Here is a 22328-nt window from a genome sequence, read left to right as displayed (position 1 = left end):
CAAAATGATAGCTATATAAAGTGAAAACTTTTTATTGAGACTCATATGTGAATCTGTGATTCTACTTAGAATTAAAGTTAAATGCAGAAGTAAATTACTGTTACAGCCTTTAAGTAAAATATGAAAATAAGCATATAACTCTACCCTCAATTTTGTAAGCTCAATGTGAATTGTATATTATTTCTAAAACATAGCTTCATAATCTGTTGAACAGTGTTAAGAATAATTTTTCATTACTGAAATAATGTTTATATTACTAAATGAAGTTTAAAATAACACTACTGTATAGGTAAACTTACTAAGTGGAAAATTATAAATAGCTCCCTAATTTAAAAACTACATGTAATATTTTCTGAAAACAAGACTAAGGCAAAACTTCATTTCTGCCAAGAGTTCTAATTAATATACTCCTTAGTTCCAGAACAAAGAACCAATATGAATACCATTACAGAATACCCCTAGCTAACAAAATACCAGAATACCATGACAGAATACCCCTAATAACAAAAAACTCAAGAGAATTCAGATTTTTTTAATTGATATGACACTTGTGATTAAAGAATAGTTTACAATTTTTGCTATTCTCAGACTGAAAACTGAGAGATAATAGTTCTATAATATTTTGGGGGGGGGTCCAGTCTTGGGACCTGAACTTTAGGCCTGGGAACTGTCCCTCAGCAATTCGGCTCAAGGCTAGTGCTCTACCACTTGTGCCACAGCTCCACTTTCGGCTTCTTTTTTCTTATGTGGTGCTGAGGAATCAAACCCAGGGCCTCATGCATGCAAGGCAAGCTCTCTACCACTGAGCCACCTTCCCAGCCCTAGTTCTATAATAATTTTATAGTAAGCTATATATGCTTGATTTTTTTAAGGAAAAAAATCAAATTTACCAAATTATATATTCAGTGAATTTCATATCAAGGAAACAATGGACAAGTTCCAACTGAAGAACATTCTGCTAAATAACTGGCCAGTATACTTTAACAGGACCTAGGTCCTAAAAGTAAAAGAAAAAAAAAAAAGGCCGTGAAGAATCCTTCCAGATTAAAGAAGACTCTAAATGAGACATAACACTAAATAAAACTTGACACATTAGATGTAATTTTGAACCACAAAAAGAGCATCATAAGTGTGACAAATGGGGAAATGTCGGGGAAAAAAAGTTAAAAATGTCATTTGGTCAGATCTATGATGCACCAACTTTTTCATATAAAGGTCCAAGTAGCAAACATTTAAGATTTGTAGACCACATGTGGTCTTTCTGGCATATTCCTCTTTGACTTTTTATTAACAACTTTTTAAAATATGAAATCTGATTTTAATTTACAGGCCTTACTAGAAATGCAAGGAGCCAGATTTTCACAGTATCATTGAAGTGTAAGGCTACTGTAACTGACTTTTAGGGAATAGAGGTAAGAGTACAAGAAGTTATACTGTACTATAAGAGTTAAAAGTTAGACAAATAGATTGAAAGGAAATCTTCATCCATGCCCAACTAATAAAAACAACTATAACAATTGACAATGCCCTTTTTCTTTTTTGTTGGTCGTGGGGCTTGAACTCTGGGCTTGGGCACTGTCCCTGCGCTCTTCAGCACAAGGCGAACACTCTACCACTTGAGCCACAGCGCCACTTCCAGTTTTCTAGTGGTTTATTGGAGATAAAAGTCTCACAGACTTTCCTGCCTGGGCTGGCTTTGAACCAGGATCCTCAGATCTCAGCCTCCTGAGTAGCTACGATTACAGGTGTGAGCCACCAGTGCCTGGCCCTTTTTCTTTTTTTGTCTAAGACCAGCCTCAAACTCACTGATGCAACTTGCTTTTGCTACTACCTGAGCCACACCTCCAACCCTGACAATAGCCTCTTGAAATCTCCTTCAAAGGGTCTTCCTGCATCCCCTCCCTCTGCATAAATGGCTCTCTTCCCTTCCTAGTCTGGTCTGGTCCATAGCTCCTGCCTACACTCTAGCTCTCAACTCAAGCATCTCTTCCTCAACCAGGTCTCCCATCACCCCCACAACTGTAACATCTGTATCTGTAATCTGTAAGCAACTGTAATTCCAGGTTACTGTAATTGATTACTTAACAGTGTAACCAACTGTTTAATATCTGTCTCACTTACTGGGAAGTAAGCTTCAATAGAGTAGAATCATTGCTATCTTCCTCACTGCTGTATTCCTAGCACCTAGTTCAGGGGTTTGCACATAGCAAATGTTTGATAAAAGTATGGAGGGGTGAGTACACTTCTTCAGTGCAACTCTAATAGACAGACCTAGGACAGCCAGGCACCAGTGGCTCACACCTAAAATCCTGGCTGCTCAGAAGGCTGAGATCTGAGGATCACAATTCAAAGCCACCTGGCAGGAAAATCTCTGAAACTCTTATTTGAAGCTCTTTGCTGGGAGTAGAGGAGTGGCTCAAATGGTAGAGTGGTAGCTTTGATTCAAAACCCAAGTGAGAACACGTGCCTTGAATTTAAAGACCAGAACTAGCAGGAGACAGAAAAAGAAGGGGGGGTGGGGAGAGGGAGGGAGGAAAGGGGAAGGAAGAAGGGGAGAGGAAGAAGAGAGGGGGAGGGAGCAGCTAAGGCAGTATATATTAGCAGCAGACTAAAAAGAAGGCCCTCAAGCTGGCACTGGTGACTCATACCTGTAATCCTAGCTACTCAAGAGTCTGAGAAGCTAGCCCAGGCAGGAAAGTCCATGAGACTTATCTCCAACTAACCACCCAAAAACTGGTAATGGAGCTGTGGCTCAAAGTGGTACAGCGCTAACCTTGACCAAAAAAGCTCAGGGACAGCACCCAGGCTCTGAGTTCAAGCCCCACAACCAACAAAACAAAAACAAAAAGAAAAAACAGTAGGACACTTATATAAGAAATAGCTTGCTAACACACTGTCCAGAGGTGGAACCAGCAGCTTTCTAATCCTCTACAGAAGCTGATGTCATGTTTGAAAACATGAATGTAAAAAAGATCTGAAGTACCAGGCTAGACTCCAATGGTTTTTAAGCTGCTCCAATTTTATATTCTGGCTAATATTCTTCATAAGCACTTGCAAGATACATTATATTAATTAGTGACTTAACACAATTACGACTGTAAATCTAACAAAATTTTATAAAAATGACTACTATCAAATACAGGTGAGGTAACATTTGCTAATAAGATAGAACTGCCAAGTAGCAAAATTGATAATCAAGAAACAAACTCATCAACTTGTCAGGGCAAAAGAGCACACACAGGACCAATAGTGAAAATACAAATCGATCAGTTTCACACAACAAAAAGCAATTATTTAAACAAGTATGCCAACAATATTAATCTACTGCTTAATTAAGAAGTCATCTGGAGGGGGGCTGGGAAGGTGGCTCAGTGGTAGAGTGCTTGCCTTGCATGCATGAGGCCCTGGGTTCGATTCCTCAGCACCACATAAGCAAAAAGAAAAAAGCCGGAAGTGGCACTGTGGCTCAAGTGGTAGAGCGCTAGCCTTGAGCTGAAGAGTTGAGGGACAGTGCCCAGGCCCAGAGTTCGGGCCCCACGACTGGACCCTCCCCCCCCAAAAAAAGAAGAAGTCATCTGGAGACCTGTCCTACTACCAAAATATCTGTATTCAAACAAAATGATAACAAGTTTGTTCGTATCATTCCAAATAGAGAGCAGAGTGTAAATCAGTAAGTGACATGATATCCAAACAATAAAGTCTTCATTTCAACATAGAGATTAAAGCACAAGTTTTGTTTTACTAGTTATACAATGAAAGCTAGCAGCCACTGATATTCTCACTTAGATACACCTCTAAGCAAGCAACTAAGGTATCAACCAGTTCCTCTTCCATGTGCCTCTCAAAATATGGTTCTTTTAAAAATATATTAAAAATATGTCTTAAAACACTTAAAAAAAAAAAGCTTTGGTTTCCAGGCTTTTTACTACCTAGGAAGTCACTTCATGTTATGTCAATGTAATCACAGAATGTAGGGTTAAAGTTAATTCAGTAGTAGTAAAATACATAGTTGGAATGCCTAAGGCCCTGGGTTCAATTGCCAGCATACTCTTCACCTAAAAAAAAACAAAAAATGGAAAAAACTAGTTTCTTAACTAGTTTCAATAAGAAGATATAAAATAGCCTGTAAACCTAATTACGTAGGAGGCAGCAATATAGAAGATGACAGTTTAAGGCCAGCCCAGATAAAAAAGTTAGCAAGACCCCCAACTCAACCAATAAAAAGCTAGGCATGGTGATACATGCCTGTCATCCAGCTATGTGGAAAGTGGTAACAAGAGGACTGCAATCCCAGATAACCCCAGCAGAAATATCCTATCCAAAAATTAGCAAAGGCAAAAGGGCTGGGGGCATGGCTCAAATGGTACAGTACTTGCCTAGTAAACACAGGCTCTGTATTCTAACCCTCGTACCACTAAAAACAGCTATGAGATAAAAGTACTGTTTATGAACTTATTTTTTCAGAGCTGAGGACTAATCTAAGGGCCTTGCCCTTGCCAGGCAAGTGCTCTTCCACTGAGCTCAATCTCCAACCCCCTTTCATGAACTTTTTATATGGTATCACCTACATACCAAAAAAAAAATTTATCATTCTAGAGAGATAAATCTGTGGATTTTATTATCATTAAAAATTCCACAAGTGGGCTGGGAAGTTGGCTCAGTGGTAGAGCGCTTGCCTTGCATGCATGAGGCCCTGGGTTCGATTCCTCAGCACCACATAAGCAGAAAAAGCCGGAAGTGGCGCTGTGGCTCAAGTGGTAGAGCGCTAGCCTTGAGCTGAAGAGCTGAGGGACAGCTCCCAGGCCCAGAGTTCAGGTCCCACGACCGGACCAAAAAAAAAAGTTCCACAAGTATCAACTACTTAAATCTAGAACATTTCCATACCCCAAAAAGAAATTTCACACCAGCAATCACTCGCTGTTTCTCCTTCCCACACAAGTTGTAACATCATGACTCTGCTTTCTGTCTGTGTATATCACTGATTCTGAACATTTCATCCAAGTGAAATCACACAACACATAGGTGGGTTTTTGTTTGGTATCTGTTGTTTTGTTGTTTTTACTTTTTTTTTTTTTTTTTTTGTGCCAGAGCCTAGGCACTGTCTTTAGCTTTTTTGCTCAAGGTTGGAGCCAAAACTCCACTTAGGGCTTTTTTTAGTGGTAAATTAGAGCTAAGACTATCATGGACTTTCTAGACCAGGATGGCTTCAAACTGAGATCTTCCAATCTCAGCCTCCTGAGTAGCTAAGATTATAGCTACTGGCACCTAGCCCACATAGGTTTTTATGTACACTTCTTTCACCTCTGACAAGTTTTCAAGGCTCATCCATGTGTTGTGTATCTGAGTATTCCATCCCCTGCCAATCTATTGTCAGGTAATACTTTAGGTATTTATATTCCATTCTTTGTTCATCCTTCAGCAAGTGACAGATATCTAGGGTCTTTCTACTCAGCTTTTATCAGTAACACTGCTATGAATGTTTATATACAAGTTTATGTGGACATATTTTTCATTACACTTGGGTTGTCTAGAGGCAGAATTGCTAAACCATACAGTAGGTAACTCTATGCTTGTCATTTTGACGAACTGACAAACTTTTTTCCAAAATGTTTGCACCATTTTATATTCCCACTACAATTCATAACTTTATTATCTATATTTTTATTATTGCTATCTTAGTAGATATAAAGAAATGTCTCATGTGACTCTAAAAAGTAATTCTAAAATAGTTTGATCATCCAAAAATTGCACATAAATAAATGAATGTCAACCTTACCCAAACCAAACTAACTTTACGGAAGTTGTCATTTAACCTGAGCTATAAGAGGTGGCAATTTCTCCAGTGTTCTATGTAGAGGTGCTTATACTCAACAAGTTAACTAAGTGATAATGTCTCATTACAACAGTTTGCCTGCAGTCTGATGTATGACTGGCTCAAAAGAGCATTAAGAGATATATAGCTATTGCCTCTTATTATACTGATTCATAAACACATGTATTTATAGTTCATGTTGTTATGTAAAAGCACTGAAGCAACTTTAAAACAGACATGCATCATAGTAGAAATGCTAAGAATTGTTTCTGACCATATGGTATACTAGGACACCTGACTAATCTTCCTGCTGAGACCAAAAATGCTGAAAAATTATTATTCTGCCCTACAATGATGAACTGACAAAAATAAGTAAGGACTACTCAGCAAAAATACCTGCTGGCTTTCAAGTAGCTCATACCTATAATCCTTGCTACTTAGGAGGCTGAGATCTAAGGATCAGGGTTCAAAGCTAGCCCAGGTAGAGACTCATATCCAATTAACCACCAAAAAACAAAACAGAAGCAGAGCTGTTGCTTAAGTGGTAGAGCATTAACCTTGGGCAAAAAAGCTAAGGGACAGTGCCCTGGCCCTGAGTTCAAGCCCCAGCACTGGCACAAATAAAATAACATAAATAAACAAATGGTGGAAGTTTCGTAAGATATGTGAAAAGTGAACATAATGTTTCTTTGGTTGGATAGGTAAACTTTAGCTTTTTTAACAATGGCTTTCTGAAGTTCAGGATTCAGAAGTTCAGGACAAAGTTTATATCTTCTTATCACAGAAGTCTAAGAAAACTCCACCAAAATTGGCGCTCACCTGGAGCGAAAGAAGCTCAGAGACAGGCCTAGAGGTCAAGCCCCAGGACTTCCCCTCTCCCAAAAAGCATGTCTGTCATGTTTAAAGAAATACAAAGAACAAAAATACAGTGGAATAACAACTAGGTACATATTTTAAAAGAACAAGGTTTTTTTATGGCTACCTGAAAAAAAAAAATCAAATACAAAATCAATGGCATAACACCTGTAACCCAAGCACTTGGAAGCTGAGGCAGGAGGATTGCAAGTTCAAGACCAACCTGGACTACTTAGTGAGACCTTATCTCAAAACAAAACAAAAACAACCACAGAAAGAAGCCATACTGCTGGTGTCTCATGCCTATTGCCTACAAGAAAACAATTCACTGACAAATACAGGCTTAGCAAGAAAGTATGGAAACATAATTTCCAACAGAGAAAATAACAATGGAAAACTGTATGTTTACATGCAGCACTTAACAGTTAATACCTTAACAATTAGCAGTATTAAACTAACATTTTGTAGCTTGAGGTGTTGTTCTCTTGAGTTGTCATTAAGAAAGACACAATGTCATCTATGTAGTAACTTCACAAAACTGTTTAGCAGAAATATAATCATGAAGAAACAACTTGTGATATTCTATATTTAACCTAGACTCTAAAAAATGTGAAGCCATTAAGAAAAACATCACTGTTTTAGCATAAAGAAACTACAGTAATAAACAGATACAACCTGTATTGAACCATGGACTGAAAAAAATGGTCAGCCATGAAGTCATTTCTCAAAATTTTTGCATTTTTGAGCCATTTCTTTTGGGTTTTTGTTTTGTTTTGTCCAGAGACAATTATAATGCTAGTAGGCTAATACTATTATTACTATTGTTATTGTTATAGGTTAAGTAATGACTGAAAACCTTACAAGGAAAAAGAGGGAAGAAAGTCCAACTGCAAAGCCTGCTCTCAAAAGAGGACATTTTCAGCCGGGCGCTGGTGGCTCACGCCTGTAATCCTAGCTACTCAGGAGGCTGAGATCTGAGGATCGCGGTTCAAAGCCAGCCCGGGCAGGAGAGACCGTGAGACTCCTATCTCCAATAAACCACCAGAAAACCGGAAGTGGCGCTGTAGCTCAAGTGGTAGCGCACTCGCCTTGAGCTGAAGAGCTGAAGGACAGTGCCCAGGCCCAGAGTTCAAGCCCCCACGACCAACAAAAAAAAAAAAGAGGACATTTTCTACTTTCACTGTTTTGTTTTTTCATTTTTGATAAGTGACTTGTCCCACCCTTTACTGACTCCCTGCTGTTCTAAGTATTTTGCCTATATGTTGTATAAGCTTCACGATAGCCCTGTGAAGTACGACTCTGTGTGTGTGTGTGTGTGTGTGTGTGTGTGTGTGTGTGTGCGTGTGTGCGTGTGCGTGCACACATCTATCCTGGGGCTTGAACTTAGAACCTAGGGCCATGGGGACAGTCTTGGGTTTTAAACTCAGGAAGTGTCCCTGAGATTTTTTTCACTCAAGACTAGTGTTCTACCACTTGAGCTACAACACCACTTTCAGCTTTTTTCTGAGTAGTTTACTGGAGATAAGAATCTCACAGACTTTCCTGCCTAGGCTGTCTTCAAACTGAGCTCCTCAGAGCTCAGCCTCCAGAGTAGCTAGAATCACAGGACATGAGTCACCAGTGCCTATTGTTTAAAAAAGTTACATTATTCAATACAATATCAACTTTTTATAAGTTTTACAATGTATAGAACTGTCCATCTCTTAAAATCAGAAAACATTCTCATTTTACTTACTTAATTTCTGTTTGTTCCAGAAAGAATTTTAAATGGCTGAACACATTCTCACCATATCCTGAGTGGAACAGCAAGCCTTGTTGGCAATTGGTTTGGAATATCCTTAGGCAAGCTTCCTAATGGAAAAGTGAGGACAGTTTAAAGTATTTACCCTATAGATTATAATGATTACTAGCTTACTAACACATCTGTATTTGTTACTTTTCCCATCACTGTGACAAAATACCTGGAAGAACGAGTTAAAAGATTTGCTTATGGTCTCAAAAGATTTAGTCTATCATAATGGAGACAGCATGGCAAACAGGAAGTAGAAAGCAAGATTGGGATGGAGTCCCAATATAGCCTTCAAAGACAGGTCCCAGTAATCTACTTCCTCAGTGGAGATCACACCTGTCAGTTTCCACAAACTTCTCATAAAAGTGCCACCAACTGGAGGCCAAGTGATCCATACATGAGCCTGTGAGGGACACTGCATATTCAAACCACAACATTCAAAACATTACTACTGTGCTGCTAACAAGTACTGTGTGGACTGCTATTGCTGAGGTTGATGCACTCCATTTGGAAGAATGGAGAGACACTTACCAGCTATCTCTATCTCTGGAAGAGCTATGAAGAAATCCACCTAAAACAACACCATTCCTCTTAGAATCCAGATCATCTTCCTTTTTTTCCCTTTCTTTCCCTCCCTCCTTCCCCACCCCTCTTTCTTTCTTTTTCTAAGTTTCACTGACAGCCTTTCCTGACTACATTTTCTATAGCCACTACTCCAGATATCTAAGCTTTAGGAAAACCAGTCAGAATTCTCCTATAGCAGTCTGGACTTCATTGTGCATTTCCTAAGAGTTAGTTGTATCAAAGCAGCAGAAAAACGAAACAAATAGAATAACAAAAAACTACAATGTTAATATACTAGCAGAAAGGCATGTGCTTTTCCCTAAGGTCCTGACAGCTGAATTCTTTAATCAGCACCTCTTGTCTGTATAGGAAATCTATAAATACAAAGCCAAATTGGAACCAAAAATGTTTGGGATAGCCTGGCCAGAAGGACGGGAGTGCACACATAGGTAGCATACCACCTTCTCTAAACAGTTCTGAAAATTTAGCATTCTGCCTCTCCAACTCCCTTTTTTCTACTTTTCCATGCCTCCTATCCACATTCTCTAGTGTCAATCTTTCTTTAGATATGCTAATATCATCTATTAGAGGACATCAAGTCCCACTCTTCCTCCTTTCAACCTAAAAGCGACATCTTTTAAGATTCCTTCTGAAGAGAACTGAGCTTCTGAGTTCTGCTGGTGGCGCCCACATCATACCACGTACACCCACTTAACTCCACCTGTCACCTTCTCATCACTTTCTCCTTCATAATGCCTCATTTGAGTTTTATTCTCCAACACATCCAATGCTCTCCCTTTAGAGTTCTCATTTTTCTGTATTTCACTATGCAATTGGCGCAACTTGTCCAGTTCTTCAACATTTTCCTCATCACTGGTTCAATGGAACTGAGCTCTATTGGATCAGTTCACTATGCTGCTCTGCTGTGTGATGGTGGTTCCAAGTCTAGATCCCAGAACCAGAATCTGGCATACCTGGATACAAATCCAGGCTCCACTCCTTACTTGCTATGTGCCATGGAAAGGTACTTCTTATTTTGTTGTTGTTGTTACTTCTTTTTTTGTTGTTATTACTTAACTTCATTAGGTCTTTTTCTCAATTCTATTTAAACGGACACAATGACTAGTATATCACTCGTAATAAGTACTCAGCATAATAGGCACAAAATAATCACTGAATAAATATTAAAACAATCATCTCTGTGTCCTAGTTCTTGGCTCCTAACATTCTATTCCCATTTTACATTGAAGAATTCCCTGTATCAAAGTGCTTTGTTCCAAGAATAAATCTTTCACCCTCTTTAATAATAAATAAATCACTACTAGTATTTCTTTAATAATAAAGAAAATCACTACTAGTATAAATTACCAATGTTTAAGAAATAACCCACAGAAAACTAGCTCCATCTTAGTACTCTTTTTTCAAGCACTCATTTCCCTTGGCCATCAGTATTCCCCTCGCAGAATTTTCTTCTCTAGGTAGCTCTTCTTAGATGTCACTGGAAGCTTATGTTCCTATATCTATACTCTACAAATTAGTGTTCTAAAATAAAAGCCTATGGTTTTCTTCATTTCTCACATTATCATCTCTCTCTTGGCAATCTCACATTTCATCATGGCAACAACAATAACCTATAAATAAATTCTACATTATGATTTCTACATTATCTCTAGCCCAGGCCTCTCCTTTGAGTTTTAGATTCCCATATCTAATTGCCCACTCACATTACCATGAATGGATGTAAAGTGTTTAAATTCAGTAGATCCAAATCTGGGCTCATGATTTTCCTCACAATCCTACTTTATTGACATTCATCCAAGGTACACAAGGTAGAAATTTGTAAGTCTAAAAGTTATCCTTAGTAATTTTCCTGTTCTTCCCAAGTTCACTCAAGCCTATAGATTTTTACCTCAGATCTACCCACTCTGTCTCTACCAACCAGCTGTATCTGCCTTTATGTGAATGAAGGGATGCTTTTCATTTTAGTACCCTCAGCTTCAGTGAGCAAACCAGTCTCTCACCTTTATCACTCCTGATGTTTCAAAAAAATTAAAACAGCATGGATCCTGCCCTTACATTCCTCTCAAAGGCCAGGATCCAGCTGTATTCACATCTGTCTTCTGTTTCCATAAACATGTCTCATCATTTTGCCAAGTGCTGGTGGCTCAAGTCTATAACTGCTACTCAGAAGAGGCTGAGCTCTGAGGATCATTGTTCGAAACCAGCCTATGTAGGAAAGTCTAGGAGACTCTTATTTCCAATTAACCAATAGCTGGAAGTGGAGCTGTAGCTCAGGCGATAAGAACACTAATCTTGAGCAACAAAGCTCAAGAACAGCATCCAGATCTTGAGTTCAAGGCCTAGGACTAGCTAGCTGGCTGGCTGGCTGGCTGACTCACACACTCAGTCACACAAATATCTCATTGAAAGTGGAGATGTGACTCAAGTGGCAGAGTGTCAGCCTTGACCAAAAAAGGCAAGTAAGAGTATGGGATCTAAGTTCAAGCTATGGCACTGCCACACACACACGCACACACACACATAAACAAAAGATGTCATAAACAAAAGATGTTCAAGCCATGTGCAACAAAAGAAGAATCCTGATAACAACTGATCTGTTACACTAGTGTCAAAAAAGAAAATGATTCTCAAACATGTTAACTCTGTTTTCCCTCAAGAATAATGCTATTTGGATACAACGGATAGGAAGAACTGATGCCCAGCCAAGTGAGGCGACAGTAATACAGCATCTGGCTGCTTCAAACACCACAGCTGCTCATGCATGGGATCCCTGACTCACTGCAAGTGCAGCAAGCAGACTCAGAGCCTGGTGGAACCCTGGAAAAGAGAGAATGAATATAGGTCTGACTGCTGAACAACTAGAAAGAAACAGTCCAGCACACTTGACGTCACCCCTTTTCTAAATTCAGATACTTTAAAATCAACCCCTAACCACTTAGAAAATAGTTAAGGACTTAGAAAACAGTAAGTACTTGTGGAACCAACCTGAGTTACATTATATAATCTATTATCTTTTTAAGAATAGATTTGTATAGTTAGATCATGAATTTAAAAAAAGCAGTGAAAGTCCTATGTTGGTAGAACAGCAACAAATTTTTTCCAGGTTTTCATTATACTCACAAGGACATGAAAAATATACATGAATAATTATACATTTGGGCAACTAGTTAACAGCGTGGACAACTTTAACAAGAACTGATTATTCAATTGTCATCAGCTTCAAGGGCAGATCTACTAGCAGGCTTCAGGAATCTCTATGTGGTCTTCTCGTATTCAACTACTTTATCAATAACTTGAACAAAGATGTAGTACTACTGGCATCTAACATGTGAATAATAAGAATTTTTGGAAATAACATATCTAAAACATATTTATGAGTGTAAGTGCATGCATGCATGCACACATGCGCGCGCACACACACACATACACACACCACACACATACACACACCACACACATACACACACCACACACATACACACACCACACACATACACATACACACACACACAAAATATCTTTGCCAGAATTTTAAAACACCGTAAGTCAGAAAAACAGGCTAAATCTCCTAAAATGAAATTTAGGAAAAATACCCAGGGGATCAGTATCTGTGTCCAAAAATACTTCTATCACATTGAGATGGCAAGATGGTATTTAACTGCTGCAAATGTTAAAAAAAAAAAAAACTGATGGCTTAATTAACTGCAAGCTCATAGCAATAAGATGTAGATACCAGAAAAGGCAATGGGACCCTAGCAAATTCAACAGCATCTCAAAGGTGGGAGACAGCAGTTTCACTTCACTAGTGGAATAACATCGACCTTTGTAGCACAGTCTTCACAAAATCCTACCACTGGCATGTTTAGAAAAAGAACCAGGATGCTTAGGAGCCTGGATACTATTCTATACAAGGAAGGGCACTGGGAATGGAACTTAAAAATAGTTCTAAACAATGGCTTCAGAAAAAAATGCTGGCAATCTTTGTGCAGTCAATCAATGAATATGAAGTCTAAACATGTTTCAAGAAACACCTGGAAGACTTATTTCATTCTGGAAATGTCCACAGATAGACAAGATAGTCCATAATGGCAAGAAATGCCTATGTGTATTCAGATATGCATATCTGAAGGGTAGAAACAGTCACGGGCTGAAAAAGAATTGTTCTATGTGATGTCATTAGGTACAAATAGTACCAGCAGAAAGAAGGTGGAAAGCAACTGAATCAGCTCTTTTTAAGAAAGGCTGTGGAAGTTAGAAGCAATTTGATTAGACAGCAAAGTTCCCATTAGTAACAGTGTTCTCATAAGGGACACTGCTTAAAGAAGACAAGTATTCACCTGCACCACACTAAACCTTCCTCTCGTTCCATACTATAATCTATGTTTGTCCAAGAAACAGGCCTTAAAGACATATCCTACTGTGCTCTTCAGCACCCCAAGTTTCCAGTTACTACTTTCATTTCTTTACCCTGTTCCCAGCTTTCTAAATGGGACCAGGCCTGAACACAGGAAGAATGAGAAGTAGGAAGAAAAGAACACATCAGTGAATGAAACATAAAAACATCAGTGCCTATTCCACATACCATGAATTTATAAAGAAAACACAAGGATCTACTACCCTTGAATTCATAAATGCAACTAAAATATTCGATTGTGCTCAGTTTGTAAGAATCTCTGTATGTGAGCCATTTTCTTCTCACAAGGAAAAAGTAATTTAACTTAAAACCACTTGGAAGATTTGTCTCCAAACTCTCTACTCTACTGTAAGACTATGTGGAAACTAACTTTAGATTATATTCCTGAAAAGCGAAATGATTCATCAGAATAGGCCAAATGCCATGAACTAATCTAATTGTGGAATCCTGATTAAATGGCTGCTTTAAGTGTAATCTATTTAAAAATCACAGGATAAATAGGGCCTAGACCATTTAGTTCTGGGGTTTTCTACATTAGATCACGGCCCGTTAAGCTCACTCTCACTTTATTTTGTTATTCTTGCAGATGCACACAATGGCTCTAAAGGCTGCACCTGGGTACTGAGGGAGTCCAACCTCCAAAACGGCTGCTCCTTTTATAACTTCTGGGAGCAAACCTCTCACGCTTGAGCGCTTTGCTCAACTCAAACACAATAACTGGACCCCGATTCCATTTCCCAGGGCTTTTTCTTTCCTATAAACGCAGAGAGAAGTTCATGAGGCGACGGCACCGAGCCTCCAGACCCGGGGCGAGGCTTCCCCTCCCGAGCGAGACCAGAGCTGGCCCCAGCATTTCTCAGCCCACCGCCCGATGATGATATTTCGGGGCCCAAAGACAAGAAAAAGGAAGGGAGACTCGGGTTTTCCCGGCACGGGGAGCTCCCCTTTCGTGGCTGCCAGGTCCGTCCCCTTCCCGCCCCCCACCCCCCCCGTCCCCCGGGATTTCCTCGCGTTGCCGAGGCAGCGCCGGCGCCAGGCGTCGCGCGCTCGGGCAGCTCCGGTGGACGGAGCCCGGCGCGACCCCGGCCTGCGGCGCCGCAGCCCCGGCCGCCCCGGGAGCGCGGCGGGCCGCACGGAGGCGGGACTTACAGTGACACCATCCTAGGTGACAGCACCAGTGCAGCTTGAAGCACTTGCCGTGGCTGTGCGTGGCGCAGATGGACAGCCCGTCGCACGGCTGGAAGTCGGGTCGGCGGGCGGCGCAGCTCCGCGCCAGGGCCTGCGCCTCATCCACTTTCTCGCTCTTCCAGCCGCGCTCGGGCGCCGGCGCCGTGGCCGCACTCATCTCCTCGGCGTCCGCGCGGAGCCGAGGCCGGGAGCCCGGGAGGAGCGGCGCCTGGGGCGGGCAGCGCGCGAGCCGGCGGCACACGCGGGGCGCAGCGCGGGCGGACGGTGGACGCCGCGCGGCGGAGGCGCAGGCGGCGGGAGCTCAGCGGTCCCAGACTAGCGGAGGAGCCGCCCCGCGCGGGCGCAGCGACGGGGCGGGGCTACGGCCTCCCTCGCGCCCCGCCCCCGGCCGCCGGCGCGTCCCGCGCGCACCCGCACGCGCGTACGCGCGCCGCCGCGTGCGCAAGGCCTCCTCCCAGCCAGTCCGCGAGCGCAGTGGTTGGCGGCGGCAGCAGCACCGCCGCTCTCCAAGGTGAGCTCCTGCGGCGCGCGCGCTCCGAGGTGCCCAGACCTCCCTGGAGACTGTTAGGACCCGCACGCCCGGGCCGCGCAGCGCGGACACGCGCGCAGCTCACACGCACACTTCCCTCCCAGGGAGACGCCTGGGGAACTGGCTCGCGCGGGCACGCGCTCCTCGAGAGCTGTGTCCTCCGCGTGCCCGGTCCCCGAGCCTGGAGCCTTTCCGTGGGCTGCTTCGTGCTTCTTTCACAGGGTTTTCTCACACGTACACACCGCCTGTCCGTCCGCGCTCACAACTCACTTTTTCGGTCGTACGCCTCCCGGGGTTGCGGGGGGGGGGGGGGGGGAGAAGGGGGGACCGCGGGCGCGAGTCCCTGGGGGAGCGCACCTATGGGGAGAGCCGGCTGCCTCTGGCTCCCAGGGGACCGACAGCAGCGGGGTGTGGAGTGTGTCTGCCTGCCTGATTTAACTAGACTATGTGTGGTGTGTTGTTGGGTGTGTTAGACACTTGCCATGATTCGTGGGGGGACGGGTGGATAATGAAGTGTATACGTGTACATATGATGTGTGTGTATGTGAGTAATGGAGTGTGCGTACTGTGCATATGGTTGAGTGTATGTGATGTGTGTGTGTGGTTGGGTACATGTGTGGAATGAGTGTACTAGCATCTGCATGGGTATGATTATTACACAGTGTGTACTTGGGGTGGGTGTGACTGGCATCGTGAACATGTGTGTGTGGTACCTAAGGATGGTGGTGAAACGTGTGGGCACACAGATAGGTCTCATGTCTGTCTGCTTTTCAGTGTTCATGCCCACCCTGGCTAGCCAGTGTGACTGGCCTGGATGACTGCCACTTCCCCATAGAGTTGGCTAGTATTCTTCCCTCCTGGCGACAAGTTGCTCCAAATAGATTTTTCCATGCTAGGCTCTGCTACAGAGAAAGGACCCTAGGCTGGATTCAGTGAAGAGAAAACAAAGCATTTGCTCCCAGGGAGCCTTGCTGGGAATTGGTGTTTCCCTGCAACAGTGCCAGATTCCAGCCTGGAACACAGAAAAGGAGGGGACAGCCTCTTCTTATTTGCCAAACACTTTTCAGGGCATAGAAAAATGCCTGTAATTACCGAGGTTCAGGGAACAACAAAACCTTTCAACACAGATGCTGTACTGGAACGTGTTTATGCCCAGGGCCCCTTCCTCCTTCATTTAATTCCTACCCTGTTTTGCCCTAATGGGCAACTCACCCTAAATTTGAAAGAACAGTATTCATCCTCAAGCCTTGAAAATCCGTGCTGCTCTAAGCAATCTTTCATAATTTCCCCTTTTATTTAACCTTGGCTTGAGAAGGGAAATGTGATTTGCATATGTCTGACTGTAGCAAAATCTTCATTTATTAGGGGCTGGAGAGAGACTCAATTTGGCAGCAAAAATTATTTTCAAGAAATAGCAGGATCTAACTGGTTCCTCATTAACCTCACATTAAAACAGTTGTAAATATGAGGCAGTGTCTCTTCCCACTAAATCCAAAAGAAGTACCTCCCTGATTCATAAATTCCACGCATCCTTGCTGCTCAACTCATATTCTAACCTATCTTAGAATAACCTGAGCAAAAGGAAGAGAAAACCAAACAATACATGCTACCTCATGATTGCATCAATCCAACAAAAAAATATTTTTAACAAATTGGATTTCCAATAGTTCTACCCTATTTTTCTCCAATTTTACACTCCCTCGTATATCAAACAAGGCCTTAATAAGAGAATCCCTTCAGGAATGCTTCCATAGTATTCTTCCCCTGGCTTTTACTCTAGGGTGAACCAAGTTATAAGATTTCACTGAAGATGAAATTGACCATCTCAAGGAGTGAAAAATGAGCATGAAAAAGAATGCAATTCATCATGTTAGCCAAGAGGCAAGGTAATTTACCCAGATAGCGGTTTTAGGTTAACCACATGGTTGGAAGCTGAGAAGTCCATACATTTTTGCATCCCATCTCCTAGCCCTAAAGATGCACATACATACAACTCTCAGGATGGGTTGTCAGGATACAATTGTTAAGGTTTTGTTATAAAAAATCCACTTTTACCAAAGTAGAGAGAATAGTAGAATGAAACCCTAAACCTATCACCTGGTTTTAATATGTACTAATGCATTTAGAAAATCTTGTTTCACAATGGGGTTGTATGCAAGTGTACCCAAATATATTAACCGAAATATGGTATTTACAGGGAGAATTCAAATGGTATAATTCATCAGAAAAACTCATAGTCCAGCAAAATGAATACCAGAAAGCTGGAACTTGAAAGGAGAAGCAGGGGTCAAAGGGGAAGGGGTAGATGAATAAAGAGAGAAAGGTGTGGGAGAATGCAGTCATAAACTTGAATGAATATCCTATGAAATTAAGAAAATTGAGGGGAGGCATTGGGTTAGGAGAGATGCGGAGAATGATAAAAGGGGAGACATCGAATAAGATGCATTGTTAAATGGTAACTCCTTTGTACAACTACTTAAATAAAAACATAATTAAGAAAATCTTGCTTGTCAGTAGTTTCACCCATTTCCCCCCACACACACATACACTGGAATATTACTATTTGTGTGTGTGTGCACGTGTGCGTGCGTGCACGCATGCATACATGTGCTGGGTCTGGGGGCTGGAATTCAGGACCTAATGCTCTCCCTTAGCTTTTTTGCTCAAGGTTGGCACTATACCACTGGAGCCATACCTCCACTTCCAGTCTTTTGCTGGTTAATTGGAGATAAGAGTCTGCCCAGACTGGCCTCAAACCTTGATCTCAGCTTCCTGGATAGCTAGGATTATAGGTGTGAGCCACCAATTTCCAGCATAGCACTGGAATATTTTAAAGCAAATTCCAGACATCAATAGTCTCATCCATAAATCTATTAGTGTTGTAAGGTGAATCCAGTCAGCAAGATACAAAGAAGCCACCTTTTGAGAGGTCATATTGGGAGTCTTTATTAAAAGGTTGGTGTCTGCAAGTAGACTAATGTCACAAAGACCTGCAGCCTGGCGAATAGACTTAACACTGGTAGAAAAATGGAGTCATGAGATCAGAAGAGGAAAGAAAAAGCAGAAAAACAATGCCAACAACCCAGATCATCCCTAATGGAAAGCTGAAGTGAGATGACCAGAGCAAAGCCATGAGACAGGACACAGCACACAAGGCTTGCCTGCCTCGATGATCTGACCTGGTCTGACCCTAAAATAGGGTCAAGGCGGGCGGCAGGGTCCCAGGAAACTGGAGTCCTCCCAGTTTAAGGCAGAGGACTGGCAGGGCCGGTACCCTATCATCCAAGTCCCCATCCCTGCCTCTGAGAATTCAGGCACTCCTATCATCTGGGATGGGACTTCTTTGGAGCTAAACAACAGGATACATTTAGATATCCTCTCTAGGTCTAATCAACATGGTATATCCGCAATTCAAGGATGACTTGCCTCACTTCTAGGCCTTTAAACCAGGTGATGAGCCATCACCTGGTTAGGCACCAGGATGGCTATGAAAGCAAGGTGACTTACTTAGACCTAGTCTTTCCCTTACTTCATTAGTATACATAACTAAAGAAATTTTGCATAATTACATAATAGGATATAATTTGGTTATGAAATGAATTTGTCCAATAGCTGCTGGCTGCCTCTCTCTCTAGCTCCCCTTTAAGAATTCCGCTCCCAGCTAGGCTCCAGCGGCTTACAACTGTAATCCAGCTAGTCGGGAGGCTGAGATCTGAAGATAAAGGTTGGAAGCCAGCCCAGGAAAGATAGTCTGTGAGACTCTTATCTTTAATTAACTACCAAAAAGCTGGAAGTGGACATGTGGCTCAAATAGCAGAGCACTTTCCTTGAGCAAAAATCTCAGGGACATGCCCAGGCCTTGAGTTCAGGCTCCAAGACCCACACAAAAAAATTCCCTTCCTTGTCTATCTACCTAGCCTACCTCTTCAGCTGCAGAGCACATCCCCAAAGAAGCTTTTTCAGAGGAACCCAAACTATGTTTTATATACACTATCCCTCCATACCAGCTATCTCAACTTTAAGGAAACAAGAAGGGAAAAAATGTGATATTACCTGACTTATGTAACTGAAACTGCTCTGTATATCACCTGTATAATAACAATAAAATTTTTTTTAAAAAATAAGGCTGGATGCCAGTGGCTCATACCTAGTTACTCAAGAGGCTGAGATCTGAGGATTGCAATTCAAAGCCAGCCCAGGCAGGAAAGTCTGTGAGACTGTTATCTCCAATAAACCACCAGAAAACTAGAAGTGGTGCTGTGGCTCAAGTGGTAGAGCGCTAGTCTTGAGTTGAATAGCTGTGGGACAGTGCTCAGGCCCAGAATTCAAACCCCATGACCAGCAAAAAAGGAAGAAAAGGAAGGAAGGAAGGAAGGAAAAGAATCAGTAAGGTCTTTCCATACACACGCACACTAAAACCTATCACACACAAGATCTCCTTGAAGTCATGAACATGGCCTCTGTCCTATTCATCATTTTGTCCCTAGTATATAACTAGAGTATAAATGTTGAAGTAGTAAAAATAATTTCTTCTCAGATACCAGAAGACTGGAAAAAGTGAAGTTATGGTAAGTTGTTTCCAAACATGTGAGTAGTTCATACAATTACTATGATCAAACTATAGTTACTATTATCAAAGTCCTCTCCTACACTGTCTCTTGAGTTTAGCAATGTGGATTAGTTATCTATTTCTGTGTAACAAATTGCCCTGAAATTCAGACAACACACAGTTTTTCTAGGTGAAGGCATGCCTACCTAGGTGGTCTACTTCAACATCTCTCACAAGGCTATAATGAAGCTGTGACCCTGCTGCTTTATCATCTAAGGGTTCACTGGTTGATGGCCAGATTTAGTTCCTTGCATAACTAATGGGCTGTGGGTTCAGTTCCTCACTGTTTAGCCTCTCCAGAGGATAATTCACATATGGAAACTAGTTTTATCAGAGCAAGTCTGTTAGCATGCCCTCCATCTAAGGTCCTCAGCCCCTCCCACAAAATCAGTTAATCTTGTCAGGCCTAACTGCAACTGGCCTTCAGCCCTGGCCGGTCCTCCTACTTCACTTCCCAGAGCCCCATGTTATCTCTAGCCTGAAGCTGTGGTCATAAATCTTAGCCCACCATAATGGAATACTTGGCTCTCACATCTCACACGAGCCAGTCCCCTAACAAATAAATACTGCCTTACACAAGGTCAGACTGCTACTCTCTATCCTGTGAGAGCTAGCCTGTCAGCCCCTGCTGACAATAAACTCCTTTCACTGTACGTAACTGTGTCTGTGTCTGTGACTCAAAATGGAAGAGTGCTAGCCTTCAGCAAAAATCCTCAGGAACAGCATCCAGGCCCTGAATTCAATGCCTACAACCAAACAAAAAAGAAAAGAAAAGTCAGGGCGGGAGTGTAACTCAGTGGTAGAACACTTGCCTAGGATGTGTGAGGCCTATGGTTAGATCGTCAGAGTGGAAAAAGAAAGTGTGTCACAATATTTTAAACCAGGGAAAGATTTTCACATTTATACTGTTTCCATTCATTAGAAGCACCTTGCTAGGTCCAGCCCTGTTCCAGGGGAAGATACACAAGAACAGGAATACAAATGAGCAAGAATCATCAGTAGCCATCTTAGAAGTTGCTCACTGTACTGTGAATAGCAAAGACCCCACCCATGGTAAAGATTTGAAAGGAAAGTTGGACAAGGTGGCTCAAGTGTAATCCTACCTACTTGGGAGGCAGATATTGATGAGTCAAGACCAGCCTAGGCACAAAGTTTGTGAGATTCCATCTCAACCAATGTTTGAGTGCAATATGGCATGCCTGTCATCCCCAGCAACTTGGGGAGGTATAAATAGAAGGGCCACAGCCCAGGCTGTCCTGTCATGAAGTCAGACCCTAGCGTAAAGCCCCCAAAGAAGCTTGGAGATAGGCCACAAGTGGCCTGCTTCACAAGTGCAATCTGAATTCAATCTTAAGTACTGAAAAACATTGCAAAGAGCTTGCATCCTGTTTGCTTTGCTTTGCTTTCCCTTTTATTCTGTGGTTGGAACCCTAAAACTACTCTTCTGATGAAGCCTGAGTCAAGCTGCTGGAGGATGAAATGACTTGTGTGGAGGAGAATGGAGGTATCCCTAGTGATGAGCAGCCAGTCCCCAACCAATGGTCTGTCAACCCTATAACTAGGAGTGAGGCTGTGCTAGATCACAGAACCACCAGCCAATCACAGAGGCACAGAGCATCCAGGAGAGATCTGGTGAATCAGTTCAGACCATAGCAACCACTACAACCACAGAATAACCAGTGGTCATTTTGAGCTACTGCATGACAGAGCAAAAGCTAACTGATACATCCATCAGTCCTTCCAAAGAAAGGATCTGAGGACTCAAGAGACTACTCAATTGCTCAATGTCACCTTTTACCAGGTAAAATAAGAAAAGATTTCTAGCTCGCCACCCATGCTACCCTAGAATTACATACTTGTAATATACTTACTTAGGAGGCTGAAAAATAGACAGGAAGATGGGGGGGTTCAAGGAAAACCCAGACAGCAAAGTTCAAGAAACCTCTTCTTACAGTGGTGCAAGCCTGTCATCCAAAGCCACATGGAAATTGTGATAGGGGAGAGAGGGGTGCAGGAATCTCAGTTCCTGGGCAGAAAAGTCAGCAAGTCTTTGTCTCTATACAGGAAAGCTGGCCCAAACCTGTGCTTCAAGCAATGACAGAAGCCTCAAAGTGAGCAGGTCATAGCTCAGGTGCACACTAGGCCAGGGAGGAGGGATGGTTCAGTGTTATTGTGCCATCCTAGCAGCATGAGGCTCTGAATTCAAACCCAGAAGTTTCTTGGTACTCATAGCCATGACCTGTCCAGTTATAGAGCTAGGATCAAAATCACTTTTGGTTCAGATGTCACTTGTGAATAGCCAGGTGTTCTTTTCCTATTGGACTGCATCTGTTTATTTATTGCTAATGTAAGCTGCCTTTGCACACCAGCCCTTCTGAATACTTTTGACAAATTGAGTCACTACAAATCACTTAGTTTTCAGTTGCTTGATTGAACCAAGCAACTAATTCCACAACGGTTATAAATAACCCACTAGCAATCGGTCAATTAGTCATATTAAAGCAATTAGAGTGATGAGGTGGATGGTACAGCTTCCAAAAGCAGCAC

The 22328-nt window shown here is 42.2% G+C and overlaps 1 protein-coding gene across 1 annotated transcript in view; it reads right to left on the bottom strand.

The window, feature by feature from the left end:
- Positions 1–14849, bottom strand: part of CUNH3orf70 (chromosome unknown C3orf70 homolog) — a 55017-nt gene extending 40168 nt beyond the window's left edge. The window contains exon 1 of the mRNA XM_042670062.1: positions 14605–14849. Coding sequence (XP_042525996.1) covers positions 14605–14800 — 196 coding nt within the window. The 5' untranslated portion in view covers positions 14801–14849. The remainder of the gene's footprint in view (positions 1–14604) is intronic.
- Positions 14850–22328: the final 7479 nt, after the last annotated feature.

The sequence above is a fragment of the Dipodomys spectabilis genome, unplaced genomic scaffold, assembly GCF_019054845.1.
Source record: "Dipodomys spectabilis isolate Male_0828 unplaced genomic scaffold, ASM1905484v1 ptg000017l, whole genome shotgun sequence".
In the NCBI taxonomy this organism is placed as follows: domain Eukaryota; kingdom Metazoa; phylum Chordata; class Mammalia; order Rodentia; family Heteromyidae; genus Dipodomys; species Dipodomys spectabilis.
The sequence above is the reverse complement of the archived record's forward strand: the minus strand, read 5'-3'. Positions and strand labels throughout refer to the sequence as shown.